The sequence below is a fragment of the Oncorhynchus clarkii genome, chromosome 12, assembly GCF_045791955.1.
Source record: "Oncorhynchus clarkii lewisi isolate Uvic-CL-2024 chromosome 12, UVic_Ocla_1.0, whole genome shotgun sequence".
In the NCBI taxonomy this organism is placed as follows: Eukaryota; Metazoa; Chordata; class Actinopteri; order Salmoniformes; family Salmonidae; genus Oncorhynchus; species Oncorhynchus clarkii.
Window position 1 is genome coordinate 22,610,673 of NC_092158.1, and position 22,836 is coordinate 22,633,508.

Below are 22,836 nucleotides of genomic sequence, written 5' to 3' on the forward strand. Positions count from 1 at the left end.
CTCCATAGTAATCTTATCGCTCTGCCATGTGCAGGGACAGCATGTACATTCACCACAGAAACTGCTAAGCTACCCCTGAGCTACAGTATAAACAGGGGGAGGGGGGTCACAGCCTCAAACTCCAAAACATGACCTTTCTGTTTGCACCACTGTTGGAGCTTTGGTATCCTCAGATACCTAATATGTTCAGAAGGTTATTTTGCAGTGACTTCCACTTCTATGTACATCTATGGGCATGTAACATTCACTCACATGTTGACCCTGTGGCTCCCACATCTGAGGGAGTGATGGAGTTCTAATAGACAGACTGACACTAGAGAGGAGAATTTTTATATGACGAGCCTGTAGGTCTGTCCTCTGGGTTTCCCTGCTTCAATGAATCGAATAAGCCTGCGCCAGTGTATCAGATGATCTAACATAATGTCAGCACCTCAAGCCCTCTCCATTCATTATGCTCAACTCCAGTCTCTTGGGTGAAGTTCTACTTGTTTATGTTTCTCTCCCACGTAATCGATAACTCAATGTTATTTAACTAGGCAAGTCAGTGAAGAACAAATTATTTTTTACAATGACGGCCCACCCTGGCCAAACCCTCCCCTAACGTGGAACAATTGTGTGACGCCCTATGGGACTCCCGATCGGTTGTGATACAGCCCAGGATCAAACCCGGGTCTGTAGTAACACCTCTAGCACTGCGATGCAGTGCCTTAGACCACTGCGCCACTCGGCCCCCTAAACTCCATTTTACATTTTAGTCATTTAGCAGATGCTCTTATCCAGAACGACTGACAGGAGCAATTAGGGTTAAGTGCCTTGCTCAAGTGTACATCGGCCAATTTTTTTCACCTAGTCGGCTTAGGGACTCAAACCAGTGACCTGTCGGTTACATAAATAAAACATCTGTCATAAATAATTCAAACAATGAACCTCACACCTGACTCAATCAGTACCGTGAGTGTGCAGTGATACCATTTATTAGTATGGTAGTGGAAGAGATATCATGAATTTCATTGCTGATATTATTACATGCCATACATTCATATTTTGCATTACAGAGTTAGAAGTGTGGATATATGCATGCCATTAGGTACAGTACTGTTTTAAATCAACAGGTATTGTGTTTTGCCATATAACCAGATACATTATGGTGCAATTAACTCTACTTTCACTATCAGCAGTAGAACAAATGTTTATGTTTGCAACTCTAACCTTGAGACAAATCTGAGTCCTTTATGCAAAAGTGGGTTACATACAAACATTTATGGAGTGTGTCTATTGAAGAATATAGCCTAGTACTGAAGTTTACTGAAAGGCTTTCTGTGAGATAGTCGAGGCTTTCTGTGATGCAGTCATTCTCTGTGCTGGTATTCTTAAACCAACTGTTCTATGGATCCTGTAGAATGTCCATTAGAAAACCACCCTGATCTGATCTTGACCATCATCTGACACAGCAGATGCTGCAGTTTCTCTGAACAGAAAAATAAGAAGACATGTTAAACTGCTGTAGCATTGAGCTCACAACCTTGAAGGTACATGTATAGTGTAAAAGGTGTATTTTTCTGAGGAAGTGTGTAAACAAAAATGTAAGGCACTGAAGATCACTATACCCTACCTTTTATGTTGTCTGCTGTTGATTATGAGTGTTACTATCATTAGGATTAATGCTAGTGCTCCAATAACTGAACCAACCACAATTCCCCTGAGATTATCTGCAAAACAAAGAGCATATACTGTAGTTTAAGTGTGGCTTTAGAGGGAAAGATAAATCATTTTGTTGTGAGGGCTTTGAAATGCTTCCCTTTTCGATAAAGGAGGAGCGATTATCAGCTTGTCCACAGTCAAAAAGGAGAATGCAAACCTTTGATTTTCAGATACTCAATTTCATACCTATGTTATTCATGATGACGCACAGTAAATAATAGTATAGTGACTACAGCATCCTTCAGTATCATAACAGTACTTTAGCTACCCTATGCTATGGATATTTAAAGAATTGTGTCAATTATACTGTATGTGATGATTCAAACTCAGTCTGGTCTCATTGCCATAGCAATATGCTCCCATATCTGTCCCTGCCAACTCATGTCAACGGTATTAGTGGAGGGGTTGTAAAAGGGGCTTAAACAAAGCACATGAATCGGTGGTGAAGTTATGATTTTTTTTAATAATTTGGGGAAATCAAAAGAAGACAGGACACGCCGTACATAAAAAGCAACTGATTTCAAACATTAAGCATGGTAAAGTTGATGTGACCTCACTGGCAATACACCCATGATATTGATCCTCAGCCAATATTGATTTCATGTTGTTGATAATGTGATAATTGTGATAATTTGTTACCAGAATTATAGAGCATTTTGCTGTTGATTTTAGTGATCATTTTTACCAGAATTATAGGGCATTTTGCTGTTGATTTCAGTGATGATAAATACATTTTTACATTTACATTTTTGTCATTTAGCAGACACTCTTATTCAGAGCGACTTCCAGTAGTGAGTGCATACTGTGGCGTACAGCAGGTCAACCACCAGGGGGAGACTTGTCGAGGCCTGGTGACAGACGGAGTATAGATCACGAGGCGATGGCTCCATCTGCTGGACGTGCCGGGTCGGCGGGCTCTCCTGCCAGGACTAATTGGGGCTGATTGGGGATTGGTGAGTAATCAAGGGCTGATTGCTCACCAGCTGTACAAGTCCCATAAAGCTGCCAGAAGGGCAGCACACTGGGGAGAGACTGGAGGAGGAACGGACTCCTGTATAGTTGGGGGCGGTAACAGGATAGGGTTCTTTTTTAAAATTTGTATTATTTTATTTTTTTTTTAGATCACCACAGGATACAGCTAGACCCGGAGCCCAGAAGATGGTATCCCGGAGAGGGTCTCTTGGGGGAGACCTATTCTTTTGGACTATTATTTTAATAAATAGCTTTGAAACTGAGCTAATCCTACTCTGTCCGTGTCTGATCTGTGTAAATGTTTTGACCCAAACCCCCTGGTCTGCCACAATACATTTTCATACTGGTATTTCCTACATACCAGGAGCATATATCATGTTGCTGTTGATTTCAGCAATGATTCATACCAGTAGCATAGAATTTTGCTGTTGATTTCAGCTATGGTCCATACCAGCCACGCAGGTCGTGGTTTCACCAGACCATTGACCAGTCCCCAGGCATGTGTGCTCCTCTGACCCCCAGAGGACATAGCCAGAGTCACAGGACAGCTTCACCACAGCTCCCTGTAAATATCTGGTCCCCTCCTTCTTTCCATTTGTGGGTGGAGAAAGCCAGCCACAGGACACCACTGTAGAGAATGAGATAAGATGGGCTTAATTTACCGCTATATTAATTCTATGACTAACGGTGCAAATGTGCTTATGTTCATTGTTTGTTATTTTGTTATACAGTAGGTTACCTACCTGGCTCTAGATCCTCCACTACAGACCTGTGGCTCTGAAAAGATACCCTGGTGGCGTTGCCCATCTCCAGACTACGAGCCATCAGCGTATCATACCTACAATGCAAATATGATAAGATATTTCAAGCAATAAACAGAAGAGAACATTATGTACTGTGTAGTGTACTGTGTGTGATAACAGAAGATGGCAGATGTCTGGCTAGATTCCTCTGATCCATGCTTGTCGTACCTACAGTACAGAGAGCCCTCTCCAGAGCACAGCTCAGAGGCTTGGCTGCCGAGAGGATCATTTGGATCCTCAGGGATGGAAAACACTGGACGGAAACTGGCGTCGTGTTTTGGAGCATGGAGATATGAGTTCAACAAGTGTTCCGAATCGTACGTGAAGAGCGTGGACTCGTTCAATATAGCCCCTGGAAAAATTTAAGTAAAAGCATATTTTTACTGAGTAAAAAATGTATTGACTGCATTTGTTGTGCACATGACAACTGTGTGCAATTGCATTATGAGTACACTGAACCTTAGTTAGTGATTAACAATATCTCTGTAATCTGTCTGGAGAACATGTATGATATTAATTAGATGCAGACTTTGTATTTACTCACAGCTTGCCCCGAAATTAAACAGCCCCTCTGCATTGCCTTGATCAGACTCAGTCTGACCATCACTGGTAACCAGGTCATCTTTGGGATCACCGTTCATCTTTCCTAACAGTCCACGGGTAAAATCCTTAAACACCTCTGGTAGAAGCACTGTGGTTGTCATGGTTCCCCCTCTCAGTCTCAGTTCCACTCCAGCTCCAGAGGGGAACATGACAGTCACATTTGTAGGGTTGGGCGAAAATACAAACACACCTGGAAAATAAGTATGTTAGATCCATATCTTAGAACTGCACATTTTTCTTATCTTATCTGGTTGACATTTTAGAAAATAGAATCTCCATTCTAGATTCTACATCCACATTTACAGCTCAGTGCAGACTTGGTGAATACTGATGTCAAACATTTGAACTTGAAATTAAAGTTGAATCATTCTCTTTATGCAGGGAAGCTAGGACTTTAAAGCAGTTGTAAATATGTGTTAGTAATTTCACAAGGGCACAGACAGCCCTTATATCTCTTCATCAGTGAGCCAGCTCATCCTTATCTCTGCTGCATTATCTCTCCACTGCATTGATTATTTTATGAAAACAATAGCTCTTCCATGAATCCAAAGGTCAATTAAAAAAGCCCAAGGTCTCACCCTTCAGATCCATCCAGCTCTGCTCAGAGAAGGAGAGGGAGGTTTGGTTCTGCAGCACCTGTAGGTGGTCTTGAGGGTTTCCGAGTCGCACCTCAATGATGTCAGAGGTCCCCTCTCTCATGGCAACCGCTGACAGCTTTGTTGCTTTCACCATGCTGCCTGTGAAATTAATGTTTATGAATAATAATCAATGTAAAAATAATTTCTTGATAATGAATTTCTTGTCTCTTTCATTCTAACTATAGGTTTTCTTAAAAACTCACCATTTGTCAGTATTACCGGCTCTGTTCTGCCCTGTATTGTCAGTTCCTTGCTTTCTGAGACTATAATGGTGTATTCCCCCTTTCCATTGAAGGAGTAACTGACGCCATCAAATGTTATGAAGTGGGGGTCTCCAAACACCACACCTAGTGATAAAAAATGCAATACCATTATTATAAATTATTCTAAGATGACATTGAAACGATAGTAAATAACAGAAAAAAATATCTACATTTTAGACACTGTATAATATTATGTTCAGACAGCTGTAATGTCGTGAATCAGACAGTCATACTATAGACCAGAGCCATTTTCTCACCTGCTTTTGGTACTTGGTAGGTCCTGCAGTCACTGGAGGGTCTGCGTTTGAAGTAGTAGTGACAGTTGTCAGACCACAGGCAGCAGTAGTAGAAGCTGAGGACGTCGTAGAGCCAGTGGGAGAACCCAGGGACTCTGGGGGGCTTTACAAATGGGGGTGAGCCCCAGTCATGGGCTCTGTCTGGGGTACTCCCGCCAATGGAGTCATCTGTCAAAACCTGGGCCCCCGTGTGGTCATAGCAACACTGCTGTCCTGCTGCAAACTTGGGGCTGTCAACAGTGAATATGAAACACAGGATACAAATAGGCCTTGAGGACTCTTAATGACTGACAAATCATTAGATTGTTATGGGACTTACCTGGCTTGTATGGCCCGCACACAGTGCACACTTCCTGGGTGGTAGGTACACACACTCCCCTTCTCCATATCACAGCCATAATCTGTCTGTGGGTGAAAGGAAAAGCATCAATTAAAATGCACAAAGCAAACTGTATCATACTCCTTTATTTTACTGGTATCTATCATACATGTAAAGCAATACTGTATGTATGCTATGCCTGCACTGTTGGGAGCACAAACATATTAGCCTTTACTGATCAAGGTACAGGTGTAGGATCTTAATTTGTGCCAGTTTACAGCAGGAAAATAATCCTGCAGCAACAGGAAATGTGAATTATGTGGATTGTGATTAATGGACATATTTATAGAGGTTGATACATTCAGCCGATGTGGGTAAGACCTTTAAACAGGTCAACATTGACAAGGCCGCAGAGCCTGACGGATTACCGGGATTTGTACTCTGAGCATGCGCTACCCAACTGGCAAGTGTCTTCACTGACATTTTCAACCTCTCCCTGTCTGAGTCTGTAATACAAACATGCTTCAAGCAAACCATCATAGTCCCTGTGCCCAAGAACACCAAGGTAAAATGCTTAAATGACTACTGACCCGTAGCACTCACGTCTGTAGCCATAAAATGCTTTGAAAGATTGGTCATGGCTCACATCAACATCATTATCCCAAAAACCATAGACCCACCCTCATTTGCATACTGCACCAACAGACCCACAGATGATGCAATCTCTATTGCACTCCACACTGCCCTTTCACACCTGGACAAAAGGAACACCTATGTGAGAATGCTATTCATTGACTACGCTGATCCCCAACACGGGCGAGTGCTCAGTCCCCTCCTGTACTCCCTGTTCACTCATGACTGCACGACCAGGGACGACTCATCAAATCAAATTTTATCAGTCATATGCGCCGAATACCACAGGTGTAGACCTTACAGTGAAATGCTTACTTATGATCCCCTAACCAACAATGCAGTGTCAAAAAATAGGGATAAGAATAAGAGATAAAAGTAACAAGTAATTAAAGAGCGGCAGTAAAAAATAACAATATATACAGAGGGGTGCCGGTACAGAGTCAATGTGCGGGGCACCGGTTAGTTGAGGTAGTATGTACATGTAGGTAGAGTTAATATTAAAGTGACTATGCATAGATGACAACAGAGAGTGGCAGGGGTGTGGAGAGGGGAGGGGGGCAATGCAAATAGTCTGGGTAGCCATTTGACTAGATGTTCAGGAGTCTTATGGCATGGGGGTAGAAGCTGTTTAGAAGCCTCTTGGACCTAGACTTGGCGCTCCGGTACCGCTTGCCATGTGGTAGCAGAGATAACAGTCTATGACTGGGTGGTGGAGTCTTTGACAATTATTAGGGCCTTCCTCTGACACCGCCTGGTATAGAGGTCCTGGATGGCAGGAAGCTTGGCCCCAGTGATGTACTGGGCCGTTCACACTACCCTTTGTAGTGCCTTGCGGTCAGAGGCCGAGCAGTTGCCATACCAGGCAGTTATGCAACCATGCTTTCGATGGTGCAGCTGTAGAACCTTTTGAGGATCTGAGGACCCATGCCAAATCTTTTCAGTCTCCTGAGGGGGAATAGGTTTTGTCGTGCCCCCTTCACGACTGTCATGGTGTGCTTGGACCAAGTTTGTTTGTTGGTGATGTGGACACCAAGAATCTTGAAGCTCTCAACCTGCTCCACTGCAGCCCCGTTGATGAGAATGGGGGCGTGCTCGGTCCTCTTTTACCTGTAGTTGACCAGTAGACTTTTTGCATTGCCCCCCCACCATCTTCTATGCTGCTGCTACTCTCTTTTATTATCTATGCATAGTCACTTTAATAACTCTACCTACATGTACATATTACCTCAATCACCTAGACACCGGTGCCCCCGCACATTGACTCTGTACCGGTACCCCCTGCATATAGCCCCGTTATTGTTATTTACTGAAGCTCTTTTAATTATTTGTTATTATTTTCTTACTTTTTTGGGGGGTTGTATTTTCTTAAAACTGCACTGTTGGTTAAGGTCTTGTAAGTAAGTATTTCACTGTTATATTCGGTGCATGTGACAAGTACAATTTGATTTGATTTGAAACTTCAGAAGCATTTTTAAACCTCAAATACGTGGACAGTTCTCCTGCAACATGGTGATCAAATTAAGATCCTACATCTATACCATAGTTTACTGCTTTGACTTACATGAAACCTCCCAGTGTCTGCTCTAGCCTGAGCCAGTGTGCATGGACAGTCAATAATTTCAGAGAGGAAGTCTGGCAGTGTCTCCTCCAGCTGGTCCCAGGCTTTACACTTATCCAGTGCCCAGACGGCTGAGTCCTGCCTGAACTTGTCCTCCAGATGCCAGGCTAGAGCATGGTCCTCTGTCCACACTGCCTGGACATTCCTATAGGACATTCATATCACGGTGACAATTTATCTGTATGACTATGTCTGCATACACTGATGGAGCCTACTCAACTTATTTGCTCAACTTTATGTTGAACAATAACTTTATTTTCTTCATTTTCAGCCAACATGTATGTGGTTGATGACTAGGTAGCTAACACAGTTACAACAACATGTATGTGGTTGATGACTAGGTAGCTAACACAGTTACAACAACATGTATGTGGTTTATGACTAGGTAGCTAACGCAGTTACAACAACATGTATGTGGTTTATGACTAGGTAGCTAACGCAGTTACAACAACATGTACACCTCCGTTCAAAAGTTTGGGTTCACTTAGAAATGTCCTTGTTTTTGAAAGAAAAGCACATTTTTTGTCCATTAAAATAACATCAAATATGGCCTCCAGTGGTTAAGGGCTCTGTACTGCAGTGCCAGCTGTGCCACCAGAGACTCTGGGTTCGCGCCCAGGCTCTGTCGTAACCGACCGCGACCGGGAGGTCCGTGGGGCGATGCACAATTGGCCTAGCGTCATCCTGGTTAAGGAGGGTTTGGCCGGCAGGGAAATCCTTGTCTCATCGCTAACCAAGGTTGCCAGCTGCCAGCTGGCTTCCGGGTCGGATGGCGCTGTGTTAAGAAGCAGTGCGGCTTGGTTGGGTTGTGTATCGGAGGACGCATGACTTTCAACCTTCGTCTTTCCCGAGCCCGTACGGGAGTTGTGGCGATGAGACAAGATAGTAGCTACAAAACAATTGGATACCACAAAATTGGGGAGAAAAAGGGGTAACAAAAAATATTATAATAAAATAAATAACATCAAATTAATCGGAAATACAGTGTAGACATTGTTAATATTGTAAATGACTCTTGTAGCTGGAAATGGCACATTTGTAATGGAATATCTACATAGGCGTACAGAGGCCCATTATCAGCAACCATCACTCCTGTGGTCCAATGGCACGTTGTGTTAGCTAATCCAAGTTTATAATTTTAAAAAGCTAATTGATCATTAGAAAACTATTTTGCAATTATGTTAACACAGCTGAAAACTGTTGTCCTGATTAAAGAAGCAATAAAACGGTCCTTCTTTAGACTAGTAGAGTATCTGGAGCATCAGCATTTGTGGGTTCGATTACAGGCTCAAAATGGCCAGAAACAAAGCACTTTCTTCTGAAACTCGTCAGTCTATTTTTGTTCCGAGAAATTAAAGCTATACCATGTGAGAATTTGCCAAGAAACTGAAGATCTCGTACAGCTCTGTGTACTACTCCCTAAACAGAACAGAGCAAACTGGCTCGAAGCAGAATAGAAAGAGGAGTGTGAGCCCCGGTGCACAACTGAGCAAGAGGACAAGTACATTAGAGTGTCTAGTTTGAGAAACAGACGCCTCACAAGTCCTCAACTGGCAGCTTCATTAAATAGTACCCGCAAAACACCAGTCTCAACATCAACGTCAAATTGGCCAGTCTGTGATATGGCTTTTTCTTTGCAACTCTGCCTAGAAGGCCAGCATTCCGAAGTCGCCTCTTCACTGTTAACGTTGAGACTGGTGCTCTGCGGATACTATTTAATGAACCTACCAGTTGAGGACTTGTGAGGAGTCTGTTTCTCAAACTAGACGCTCTAATGTACTTGTCCTCTTGCTCAGTTGTGCACCGGGGTTGAGGTAATGGGAGCAGTCACCTGCCCAAAACCCCGGATAAACCTCCGGTAGTAATTGGCAAACCCTAAAAACCGCTGCACCTCTTTTACCGTTGTCGGAGTCGGCCAATTACGCACGGCCGCAATGCGGTCACACTCCATCACCACCCCAGATGTGGAAATGCGATACCCCAGGAAAGAGACGGCTTGTTTGGAGAACACTCATTTCTCGGCCTTGACGTACAGGTCATGCTCCAACAGTCGCCCAAGTACCATGCACACCAGAGACACATGCGCAGCGCTTGTGGCGGAATACATCAGAATGTCATCGATATAAACCACTACACCCTGCCCGTGCAGGTCCCTGAGAATCTTGTCTAAAAAGGATTGGAAGACGGCTGGAGCATTTTTCAACCCATACGGCATGACGAGGTACTCATAATGGCCAGATGTGGTACTAAACGCGGTTTTCCACTCATCTCCCTCCCAGATACGCACCAAGTTATACGAGCTCCTGAGATCCAGTTTTGTGAAGAAGCGTGCTCCGTGAAATGACTCCACCGTCGTGGCGATGAGAGGTAGCGGGTAACTGAACCCCACTGTGATGGAATTTAGACCTCTATAGTCAATGCACGGACGCAGACCTCCCTCCTTCACAAAAAAATAAACTTGAGGAGGCGTGGAGGGCCGAATGTACCCCTGTCCCAGAGATTCGGTGACATATGTCTTCATAGCCACCGTCTCCTCCTGTGACAGGGGATACACGTGACTCCTGGGAAGTGTGACGTTTACCTGGAGGTTTATCGCACAATCCTCTCGTCGATGAGGTGGTAATTGGGTCGCACTCTTTTTACAGAAAGCGATAGCCAAATTGGCATAATTGGGACTGTGCACGGTGGAGACTTGGTCCGGACTCTCCACGTCGTTGCACCGATGGAAACTCCCACACACCTACCTGAGCACACCTCTGACCACACCTTTAGAGCCCCCTGTTTCCTACAAAATTTGGGGATTGTGATAAGCTAACCAGGGAATTCCCAGCACCACTGGAAACGCAGGAGAATCAATGAGGAAGAGACTAATCCGCTCCACATGACCCCCCTGCGTCACCATGTCCAGTGGAACGCTGGCCTCCTTGACCAGCGCTGACCCTAATGGTCGACTATCTAGGGCGTGCACGGGGAAGGGTTGGTCCATCTGAACCAAGGGAATCCCTCATTTAAAACGTATTATGGGCTGAGATCCCGTTAACGGGATTGATATGACAACAGCCAGTGAAAGTGCAGGGCGCAAAATTCAAAACAGAAATCTCATAATTAAAATTCCTCAAACATCTTATACCATTTTAAAGGTATTCTTGTTGTTAATCGCACGACCGTGTCCGATTTCAAATAGGCTTTACAGCAAAAGCACCACAAACGATTATGTTAGGTCAGAGCCAAGTCACAGAAAAACACAGACATTTTTCCAGCCAAAGAGTGGAGTCACAAAAATCAGAAATAGAGAGAGAATTAATCACTAACCTTTGATGATCTTCATCAGATGACACTCATAGGACTTCATGTTACACAATACATGTATGTTTTGTTTGATAAAGTTCATATTTATATAAGAAAAATCTCAGTATACATTGGCGTGTTATGTTCAGTAGTGAGCCACATCAATTTACAGAAATACTCATTATAAATGTTGATGAAAATACAAGTGCTATACATGGAACTTTAGATACACTTCTCCTTAATGCAACCGCTGTGTCAGATTTCAAAAAAGCTTTACGGAAAAAGCAAACCATGCAATAATCTGAGTACGTCACTCAGAGACCCAACAAGCCAAAAATATATCCGCCATATTGTGCAGTCAACAGAAGTCAGAAATAACATAAATATTCACTTACCTTTGATGATCTTCATCAGAATGCACTCCCAGTTCTACAATAAATGTTTGATTTGTTAGATAATGTCTATAATATATGTACAAATAGCTACTTTTGTTAGCTCATTTGTAAACAAATCCAAAGTCACGAAGCTCGTTCACTAGGAGCAGACGAAATGTCAAAAAGTTCCGTTATAGTCCGTAGAAACCTGTCAAACGATGTATAGAATCAATCTTTAGGATGTTTTTGTAACATAAATCTTCAATAATGTTCCAACTGGAGAATTCCTTTGTCTGTAGAAAAGCAATGGAGTGCGAGCTACCTCTCATGTGAATGCGCGTGACCAGCTCGTGGCAATCTGCCAGACCACTGACTCAAAGAGCCCTTATTAGCCCCTCCTTTACAGTAGAAGCCTCAAACAAGTTTCTAAAGACGGTTGACATCTAGTGGAAGCCTTAGGAAGTACAACATGACCAATATCCCACTGTATCTTCAATAGGGAATGAGTTGAAAATCGACCAACCTCAGATTTCCCAGTTACTGGTTGGATTTTTTCTCAGGTTTTTGCCTGCCATATGAGTTCTGTTATACTCAGACATCATTAAAACAGTGTTAAAAACTTCAGAGTGTTTTCTATCCAAATATACTAATAATATGCATATATTAGCAACTGGGACTGAGGAGCAGGCAGTTTACTCTGGGCACCTTATTCATCCAAGCTACTCAATACTGCCCCCAGCCATAAGAAGTTAAGCGCGAACCCGCGGTCCATAAAATTCCCCGCTGCGCCTGAATCTACTAGCGCCTTATGATGGGAATGGGGGGAAAACTAAGGAAAATAAATCAACACATACATATGACCAGGGAGCTCTGGGTGAGCCTGGTGCTGATTCATCTGGGGTGCCCGAGCAGTGCTCTGCCTGCCCTCTCGACTCCCAGACGAGCTCCTCCAGCACCGGTAGGCAGTGTGCCCTCTCCGACCACAACTGGTGCAGGAGGAGGCTCCTCTTCCGGTCGCCCTAGCTGCAGCACCCCCTAACTCCATTGGTGTCGGAGTGGGAGTGCTGGGGGATGGAACGGACAGAACCCGATCTGGACTTCCGCGAGCAGCCAGCAAGTTGTCCAGTGAGGGTGGTGTCTCGACAAGCTAGCTCCCTGCGGACATCCTCCCGCAGGCTGCACCTATAGTGGTCCATCAGGGCCCTGTCATTCCACCCCGCACCGGCGGCCAGGGTCCGAAACTCCAGCGCGAAGTCGCTCCTCGTCGCCTGCCTCAGATGAAACAGACGTTCACCCGCCGCTCGGCCCTCCGGTGGGTGGTCGAACACAGCTCGGAAGCGGTGGGTGAACTCTGGGTAATGATCCCTCGCCAAGTCTGGACCCTCCCAGACCGCATTGGCCCACTCCAGGGCTTTGCCCGACAGGCAGGAGACGAGGACGTTGACACTCTCTCCTCCCGAAGGAGTCAGGTGAACGGTTGCCAGGTAAAGCTCCAGCTGGAGCAGGAACCCCTTGCACCCGGGAGCTGTCACATCGTACTCCCTCGGGAGCGCGAGCCGAATCCTGCTGGGTCCGGATGCCGCAGGAGAAGGTGGTGGTGCAGGCTGGAGAGTTGCTGAAGACGGGGTAGGGAGGCCGCTCCTCTCACATCTCTCCATTCTCGCCATCACTTGATCCATAGCCGTCCACAGACGGTGTAAAACGGAGGTATGCTGGAGGACACTCTCCTCCATGGACGGGGAGGGCGCGTCCGCTCCTGCTGACTCCATGATTTTTCGGTGCGGGATTCTTTCAATATCTCCCTAGGAGAAGTGGGTGTGGAGTCAGGTGCAGGAGAGCAAGAATTCCAAGAAGGGCGTTTTATTACTGTCCACCAACAAAACAGGTACAGGACCACAAAAGCAGCCCCTAGAAAACAGGAACGCAGTCTAGTCGAAAATGGAGGAACAAAGTCTTCTGACTAAACTAACTTGTGGGAAAAACAGTCAAGTGAAATTAACCTGCTTAACAGGGAAAAACGCAACCCAAGCCAACGACAGTAACACAAACAATCCTGCACAAAACCTAGCGGGTAGGGCGAGATTAAATACCCCACTGATTAGCCTAAACTAGACACAGGTGAACACAAGACAGACAAAATCAAAAGAAAAAGAAAAGGGATCGGTGGCAGCTACTAGGCCGGCGACGATGACCGCCGAGCGTTGCCCGAACTGGGAGAGGAGCCACCTTCAGTGGAAGTCGTGACACTTATACTTGAGTCATTTTCTATTAAGGTATCTTTACTTTTAGTAGGACAATTGGGTACTTTTTCCACCACTGGTAGGTTGTGCTGCAAAAAATGCTGTATGCTATTTTTGTTATCAGTTTAAATGTGAGTGTGTCGAGTCTTTTGCCGTACCATGTTCCATCTGGGTGAGTACTGGGGCTGATGCGTAGACAGCCGACCTCCCAGTCTGAGAAGGGCTTCCCTGCTGTCTTGGGCACAAATCTGAAGGCACCACTGTTAGGCTGGTCCCTCCCAAGAGAGTACAGGTACTCCCATTTACCCTGCCAGGACTCTGAGTAGGGATCCCCTATGACATGAAACATCCATGAGTATCCTTGGAATGCCATAAATCCTGAAATGTCTATATCCCTAACTGTAACATTTTTTGACAAGATAGAACTGCCAAAGGGGGCAGAGTTGCAATCTACTGCAGATATAGCCTGCAGAGTTCTGTCATACTATCTACGTCTGTGCCCAAATAATTCGAGCTTCTGCTTTTAAAAATCCACCTTTCCAGAAACAAGTCTCTCAGCATTGCCGCTTGTTATAGACCCCCCTCGGACCCCAGTTGTGCCCTGGACGCCATATGTGAATTGATCGTCGCCCCATCTATCTTCAGAGTTCTTACTGTTAGGTGGCCTAAACTGGGACATGCTTAACACCCCGGCCACCCTACGATCTCAGCTAGATGCCCTCAATCTCACACAAATCATTTAAGGAACCTACCAGGTTCAACCCTAAATCCGTAACCATGGGCTATATCATCCTGACCAACCTGCCCTCTAAATACAACTCTGCTGTCTTCAACCAGGATCTCAGCGATCACTGCCTCATTGCCTGCGTGCGTACTGGGTCCCGGTCAAAAGGCCACCCCTTATCACTGTCAAACGCTCCCTAAAACACTTCAGCGAGCAGGCCTTTCTAATCGACCTGGACGATATCCTGGAAGGATATTGACCTCATCACGTCAGTAGAGGATGCCTGGTTGCTCTTCAAACATGCTTTCCTCTCCATCTTAAATAAGCAGTCCCGTTTCAAACAAATGTAGAACTAAGAACATAGCCCTTGGTTCACCCCAGACTTGACTGCCCTTGAACAGCACAAAAACATCCTGTGGCGTTCTGCATTAGCATCGAATAGCCCCCGTGATATGCAACTTTTCAGGGAAGTCAGGAACCAATATACTCAGTAGGTTAAGAAAGCTAAGGCTAGCTTTTTCGAACACAAATTTGCTTCCTGTAGCACTAATTCCCAAACTTTTGGGACACTGTAAAGTCCATGGAGAATCAGAGCACATCCTTCCAGCTGCCGACTGCACTGAGGATAGGAAGCACTGTCACCACCAATAAATCTACGATAATCGATAATTTCAAGAAGCATTTTTCCACGGCTGGCCATGCTTTTCACCTGGCTACCCCTACCCTGGCCAACATCTCAGCACCCCTTGCAGTAACTTTTCCCCCCACCCCCCGCTTCTCCTTCACCCGCTTCTCCTTCACTGGATCCCTACAAACCAGCTGGGTTCGACAATCTCAACCCTCTCTTTCTAAAATTATCCGCAGACGTTGTTGTAACCCATATTACTAGCCTATTCAAACTCTCTTTCGTATCGTCTGAGATCCCCAAAGATTGGAAAGCTGCCGCGGTCATCCCCTCTTCAAACGGGGAGACACTCTAGACCCAAACTGTTATAGACCTATATCCATCATGCCCTGCCTTTCTAAAATCTTCAAAAGCCAAGTTAATAAACAGATCACCGACCATTTCAAATCCCACCGCACCTTCTCCACTATGGAATCTGGTTTCTGAGCTGGTCATGGGTGCACCTCAGCCAGGCTCAAGGTCCTAAACAATATCATAACCGCCATCGATAAAAGACAGTACTGTGCAGCCGTCTTCATCAACCTGGCCAAGGCTTTTTTTTTTACTTTGTCAATCACGCATTCTTATCAGCAGACTCAATAGCTTTGGCTTCTCAAATGACTGCCTCGCCTGGTTCACCAACTACTTCTCAGACAGAGTTTAGTGTGTCAAGTCAGAGGGCCTGTTGTCCGGACCTCTGGCAGTCTCTATGGGGGTGCCACAGGGTTCAATTCTTGGGCCGATTCTTTTCTCTGTAAATATCAGTGATGTTGCCCTTGCTGCTAGTGATTCTCTGATCCACCTCTACGCAGACGACACAATTCTGTATACCTCTGGCCCTTCTTTGGACACTGTGCTAACAAACCTCCAAACGAGCTTCAACGCCCTCCAACACTCTTTCCATGGACTACAACTGCTTTTAAATGCTAGTAAAACTAAGTGCATGCTCTTCAACTGATTGCTGCCCGCACCCTCCCACCCGACTAGCATCACTACTCTGGACGGTTCTGACCTAGAATATGTGGACAACTACAAATACCTAGGTGTCTGGTTAAACTGTAAGATTTATTTTTAAGCATCTCCAATCCAAAATTAAATCTAGAATCGGCTTCCTATTTCGCAACAAAGCCTCCTTCACTCATGCCGCCAAACATCCCCTCGTAAAACTGACCATCCTGCCGATCCTTGACTTCAGAGATGTCATTTACAAAATAGCCCCCAACACTCTACTCAGCAAACTGGATGTAGTCTGTCACAGTGCCATCATTTTTATCACCAAAGCCCCATATGCTACCCACCACTGCGATCTGTGTGCTCTCGTTGGCTGGCCCTCACTACATATCCGTCGCCAAACCCACTGGCTCCAGGTCATCTATCAGTCTTTGCTAGGTAAAGCCCCGCCTTATCTCAGCTCGCTGGTCACCATAGCAACACCGACCCGTAGCACATGCTCCAGCAGGTACAGTGCCTTGCGAAAGTATTCGGCCCCCTTGAACTTTGCAACCTTTTGCCACATTTCAGGCTTCAAACATAAAGATATAAAACTGTATTTTTTTGTGAAGAATCAACAACAAGTGGGACACAATCATGAAGTGGAACGACATTTATTGGATATTTCAAACTTTTTTAACAAATCAAAAACTGAAAAATTGGGCGTGCAAAATTATTCAGCCCCTTTACTTTCAGTGCAGCAAACTCTCTCCAGAAGTTCAGTGAGGATCTCTGAATGATCCAATGTTGAGCTAAATGACTAATGATGATAAATACAATCCACCTGTGTGTAATCAAGTCTCCGTATAAATGCACCTGCACTGTGATAGTCTCAGAGGTCCGTTAAAAGCGCAGAGAGCATCATGAAGAACAAGGAACACACCAGGCAGGTCCGAGATACTGTTGTGAAGAAGTTTAAAGCCGGATTTGGATACAAAAAGATTTCCCAAGCTTTAAACATCCCAAGGAGCACTGTGCAAGCGATAATATTGAAATGGAAGGAGTATCAGACCACTGCAAATCTACCAAGACCTGGCCGTCCCTCTAAACTTTCAGCTCACACAAGGAGAAGACTGATCAGAGATGCAGCCAAGAGGCCCATGATCACTCTGGATGAACTGCAGAGATCTACAGCTGAGGTGGGAGACTCTGTCCATAGGACAACATTCAGTCGTATATTGCACAAATCTGGCCTTTATGGAAGAGTGGCAAGAAGAAAGCCATTTCTTAAAGATATCCATAAAAAGTGTAGTTTAAAGTTTGCCACAAGCCACCTGGGAGACACACCAAACATGTGGAAGAAGGTGCTCTGGTCAGATATAACCAAAATTGAACTTTTTGGCAACAATGCTAAATGTTATGTTTGGCGTAAAAGCAACACCCTGAACACACCATCCCCACTGTCAAACATGGTGGTGGCAGCATCATGGCTTGGGCCTGCTTTTCTTCAGCAGGGACAGGGAAGATGGTTAAAATTGATGGGAAGATGGATGGAGCCAAATACAGGACCATTCTGGAAGAAAACCTGATGGAGTCTGTAAAAGACCTGAGACTGGGACGGAGATTTGTCTTCCAACAAGACAATGATCCAAAACATAAAGCAAAATCTACAATGGAATGGTTCAAAAATAAACATATCCAGGTGTTAGAATGGCCAAGTCAAAGTCCAGACCTGAATCCAATCGAGAATCTGTGGAAAGAACTGAAAACTGCTGTTCACAAATGCTCTCCATCCAACCTCACTGAGCTCGAGCTGTTTTGCAAGGTGGAATGGGAAAAAATGTCAGTCTCTCGATGTGCAAAACTGATAGAGACATACCCCAAGCGACTTACAGCTGTAATCGCAGCAAAAGGTGGCGCTACAAAGTATTAACTTAAGGGGGCTGAATAATTTTGCACGCCCAATTTTTCAGTTTTTGATTTGTTAAAAAAGTTTGAAATATCCAATAAATGTCGTTCCACTTCATGATTGTGTCCCACTTGTTGTTGATACTTCACAAAAAAATACAGTTTTATATCTTTATGTTTGAAGCCTGAAATGTGGCAAAAGGTCGCAAAGTTCAAGGGGGCCGAATACTTTCGCAAGGCACTGTATATTGCACTGGTCATCACCAAAGCCAAAACTTTCTTTGGCCACCTTTCCTTCCAGTTCTCTGCTGCCAATGACTGGAACGAATTGCAAAACCTCTGAAGCTGGAGTGTTATATCTCCCTCTCTAACTTTAAGCATCAGCTGTCTGAGCCGCTTACCGATCATTGTACCTGTACACAGGCAATCTGTAAATAGCACACCCGACTGCCTCATCCCCATATTATTACTTACCCTCTTGCTCTTTTGCACCTCAGTATCTCTACTTGCACATCATCATCTGCACATCACTCCAGTATCATTGCTAAATTGTAATTATTTTCACCTCTTGGGCCTATTTATTTCCTACCTCCCTACTCTTCTACATTTGCACACACTGTACATATATTTTTATTTTATTTTGTGTTATTGACTGTACGTTTGTTTATATGTAACTCTGTGTTGTTGTTTTTGTCGCACTGTTTTGCTTTATCTTGGCCAGGTCGCAGTTGTAAATGAGAACCTACCTAAAGGTGAAATGTAAAAAAAATGCACTGACAGCAAATGGTAAGATGTTGGCAGGACTTAGCTGTTACTCACCTTTCTCCATGTATCCCCAGAGCTCTATGTTGACCTTTTCTGCTCTGACCTGTGAGGTGTTCCATGTCATGTCCAACGGGCCTCCAACTTTTGGGGTGCCGTAGTACTGCCACTGGGTTGCGTTGATTATAGTAGCTTTGAAACTGGGATCTAACTTTCCAGGATGGACTGTAGATTAAAAAACACAAACGGAGTATCAATGCATTTTACTGTAAATTGGTAAGAAAGGGGTATTGACATTTTAAATAAGTGTATCTGGTCGGATTTTGTGATAAATAGCTGCCATATATCAGTGCTGCACAGGGTTTCCCTACCTGATAACCAAGCTCCATGTCTGCTGAAGGTTGTACCATTGTCTGTAGAGATCTGAAAAGGAACCAACCCTGTTTCATACAGTAGAGGTGATATGCAGTGGCCTCTGCTGTCTGTGTCCACATAGCCCACCGTTTTGATTTCATCATTGAACCTTCAATTAGAAAGACAGTTTTCAGTAGCTTTAATATGCATATCTACCAGCCATACAATCACAGAACTTAGAATGTAAACTCAGCAATATGTTAGGTAAGTGAAGTGAAATAAGTATTTTGCATCTACCTGCAGATTATTTGGGAGCTCTCATTAAAAGTTGCTTTGAGGACAATAAAGTCAGTTCCACCAAATATTGATCCGGAATATGGAGTGACATCGACACAGTACTCCCCACAGTCCGCACAGCAGTTATCGAGGGATACACAAGTGGCATGGCAAGAACAGGATTCTAATTTGCCACCACATTTTCCTTCACATGACTGTCCTGTAAGAAAAATATAAAATTACATGTGAAATGAGAGTGGAGAAAAATAAAGTGTGGTGTTACAGTATAACACAACCAGTGGTGTAAAGTACTTAAGTAAAAATACTTAAAAGTACTACTTAAGTCATTCTTTGGGGTATCTGTACTTTACTATTTATATTTTTTACTTCACTAGATTCCTTAAGAAAATATTGTACTTTTTACTTCATACATTTTCTTTGACATCCAAAAGTACACTTACATTTTGAATGCTTAGCAGCACAGGAAAATGGTCCAATTCATGCACTTATCAACAGAATATCCTTGGTCATCCCTACTGCCACTGATCTGGTGGACTCACTAGACACACAGGCTTCATTTGTAAATTATGTCTGAATGTTTGAGTGTGCCCCTGGCTATCCTTAAACTTAAAAAATCTAAATAATTGTGCCATCTTGTTTGCTTAATATAAGGAATTTGAATATACTTAAGTATATTTTAGCAATTACATTTACTTTTGATATATTTTAAACCAAATACTCAGACTTTTACTCAAGTAGAATTTTACTGGGTGACTTTTACTTTTACTTGAGTCATTTTCAATTAAGGTATCTTTACTTTTACTCAAGTATGACAATTGGGTACTTTTTTCACCACTGAACACAACTACCAACCAAAAACCTTGAGCTGCAACATATTTTTTCCTTTTCAAGTTGCATGTGGAACCACCATTAATAGATTTAGTATGACAAAGTTTCCACTACCTACCAGATATCCTGCTACTGGAAACAAAACAGATGAAAATCACAGCCAAGTAAGAGGCTCTTCCCATCCTGATGTTTGACTGTTTGTTTACCAACAGCCGGTCCTTGATACTGTACTATGCAATGTACAGAGAGGCTTCCAGCTAGCTGCAATTACTAGATTTTTACCAATATGAGTTACGGGTTGTGCTCAACAGTCCGGTGTCACATAACCTTTCGGTAACTAACATTTACAGGCATCTTTGTTGAGAAATGGTAGCAAAGGTCATTGTGATTACACAGTTCTGCATGCTTGTCCTCAGTTGACTAATTCACTCAACAGTGTTTGTGTATTTTGGACCCTATTTTCACAGTTGAGTAATAAGGCTGTATGTTGGGCGTGGGTGGCTCTACCTGCCATACAGATTAAAAACCTCACAAAAGAAAAAATATCAGCACCTTGAACTGTGAGTGAGCTGATGAAGAATATCATTACAAACTGTGGAGGTTACAATGAATTCCCTTTTTCCATGGTAATGCATTAATTACACACCACAGTGAGAATAATACATTCTTCTATTGGCCTGTGTTAACTCAAGTTATTCACAATTTCTCATTATAAATACGGTTGATTTGTCACGATCGTCGTCAGAGAAATGACCGGACCAAGGTGCAGCGTGGTGAGCGTACATTTTTTTCTTTAAATGTCACCAACAAAACAATAAACCACAAAAAACCAACCGTGCCGCTCCGTGAGACTATACATGCATCAAACTAAGACAACTACCCACAACTAAGGTGGCAAAACAGGCTGCCTAAGTATGATTCCCAATCAGAGACAACGATTGCCAGCTGCCTCTGATTGGGAACCACACTCGGCCAAACACACAGAAATAGAAAACATAGAATGCCCACATCACACCCTGACCTAACCAAATAGAGAAATAAAACGGCTCTCTAAGGTCAGGGCGTGACATGATTCCTAACTTTGGGTGCTGTTAAGCCATCTGTCTCCTGTGTGATTGATTGTGGATATTTAGCACCACCAACACGTTGGGGCATTTTCTTGTACATCTCCCATACTGTACATAATATAAATTTATTATTCAGTAATAGATTGTGTCTTGATCTTTATTTTCTGTCAAATGTATTAATCTCTTTAGCCTGTCATTTTTAGCAGGCAATGGCCAGGGATCTACACATATTTTGTTTTTATAGTTTTCAGAAGCTGTAAGCTTTGATGTATTACTCAATAGGTACAAGGAGATGCTGTTGAAAACCGACTGACCTCCGCTTAAGGTATTCAATTATCCTGTACATGTGTCCAGAGAGTGGTAAACCACCCACCAGACCAATACACTGTAAGACCTCTTTCTCATGAGCCAGTCCCCAGAGGAGGCCAAAACTCCATGCTGAAATCATTGAAGTAAACATACAATTAATGGCATGCCTTGTTTTAAAGCAACAGTGTTAAAAACACTTTAAAGATGATTCACACAGTGAACTCTGTAATTCATGGCACTCCAAACAGTGCATGAAATAATAAAAAAAATTCTGCTGTTTCAAATGATATGATAGTACTGTTACACCAATCATAAATATATTTGATTTTGGTTTGTCAGTTAAAATCTCTTAGAAAAAACAGGTTATGATACAACACTTTTCTAATCAGATTTTGTCTCTCAGCCCCTAGATGTCTGTAGCCTACATTATCCATTATTGATCATAATGGTGCCATGTGGGAGTCAGTTAGTTGCCTTGGTAACCTCTGTAGTTAGCGAGCCCTCTTGAGACTTGGCGGGAGGTACAGTTCTTAGACTCAAAAACCTGACTCTGAATTAAGACACAATGATGATGTGTAATTACCAGTGAATAGCTAATGAACTCCCTTAGAAAAATCTGAGACTTAAAGTTATTTTTGTGTCTTGCTTGGATTAATCACTTTTACACTTTCATTTAGTCTGTTTGAAGAGAAGATGCAAACAGCCAACTTCATAAGTACTACCCTCCACTGCTCTTTTAAAGAAGGGATTCAGAGTACAAAAAGACAAGCTCTGCTCACTTACACAAAGGCAAGAAGGTGCAATTACTCCACACAGCTTTCCAAATGTAGCTGGAAATATGATAATATATTAAATTAGGTTTTGAAGATTTAAACAAGATTTGCATGTGAATGTGTCATTAATTTAATATCTTATTTAGGGGAAATCAACAGAGATCAAGGAGCACAACTAATGTAATCAAATGTTCTACATTCAATTTGTTCCTGCAGCCTTTATCATCAGCTACCTCCACATATTCAGAAATGATGAGATGGCAGCAGTGACAGATAGCCTGCTGTTGGAGATGATGAATTTTACCTATGGGGGAAACTGTTGCCTTCAGCAAGGAAATCTAATTAATACTGATAATCAGTGTTGACGAGTCATTCAGGGCAGAGCCACAACGTTTTTTTTGTTGCCTATTTTGCATGTTAGTTTTACATTAATACGTGTCAATCCAGCATGACTTCCAGCATCCAAAAAAAC

General features: G+C 43.4%; 1 protein-coding gene across 1 annotated transcript; it reads right to left on the bottom strand.

Moving 5' to 3' along the window:
* Positions 1-1,281: 1,281 nt before the first annotated feature.
* Positions 1,282-20,531, bottom strand: LOC139422880 (sushi domain-containing protein 2-like). The gene is made up of 16 exons (XM_071174321.1): positions 20,334-20,531; positions 19,388-19,586; positions 19,108-19,259; positions 18,794-18,961; positions 13,907-14,081; positions 7,790-7,991; positions 5,596-5,681; positions 5,238-5,506; positions 4,921-5,064; positions 4,658-4,816; positions 4,021-4,269; positions 3,645-3,828; positions 3,417-3,511; positions 3,125-3,301; positions 1,613-1,709; positions 1,282-1,468 (listed from the first exon to the last, which is right to left on the bottom strand). The coding sequence occupies exons 1-16, from the start codon at positions 20,395-20,397 to the stop codon at positions 1,408-1,410; spliced, it is 2,481 nt and encodes an 826-aa protein (XP_071030422.1). The 5' UTR covers positions 20,398-20,531; the 3' UTR covers positions 1,282-1,407.
* Between the last annotated feature and the right edge of the window lie 2,305 nt (positions 20,532-22,836).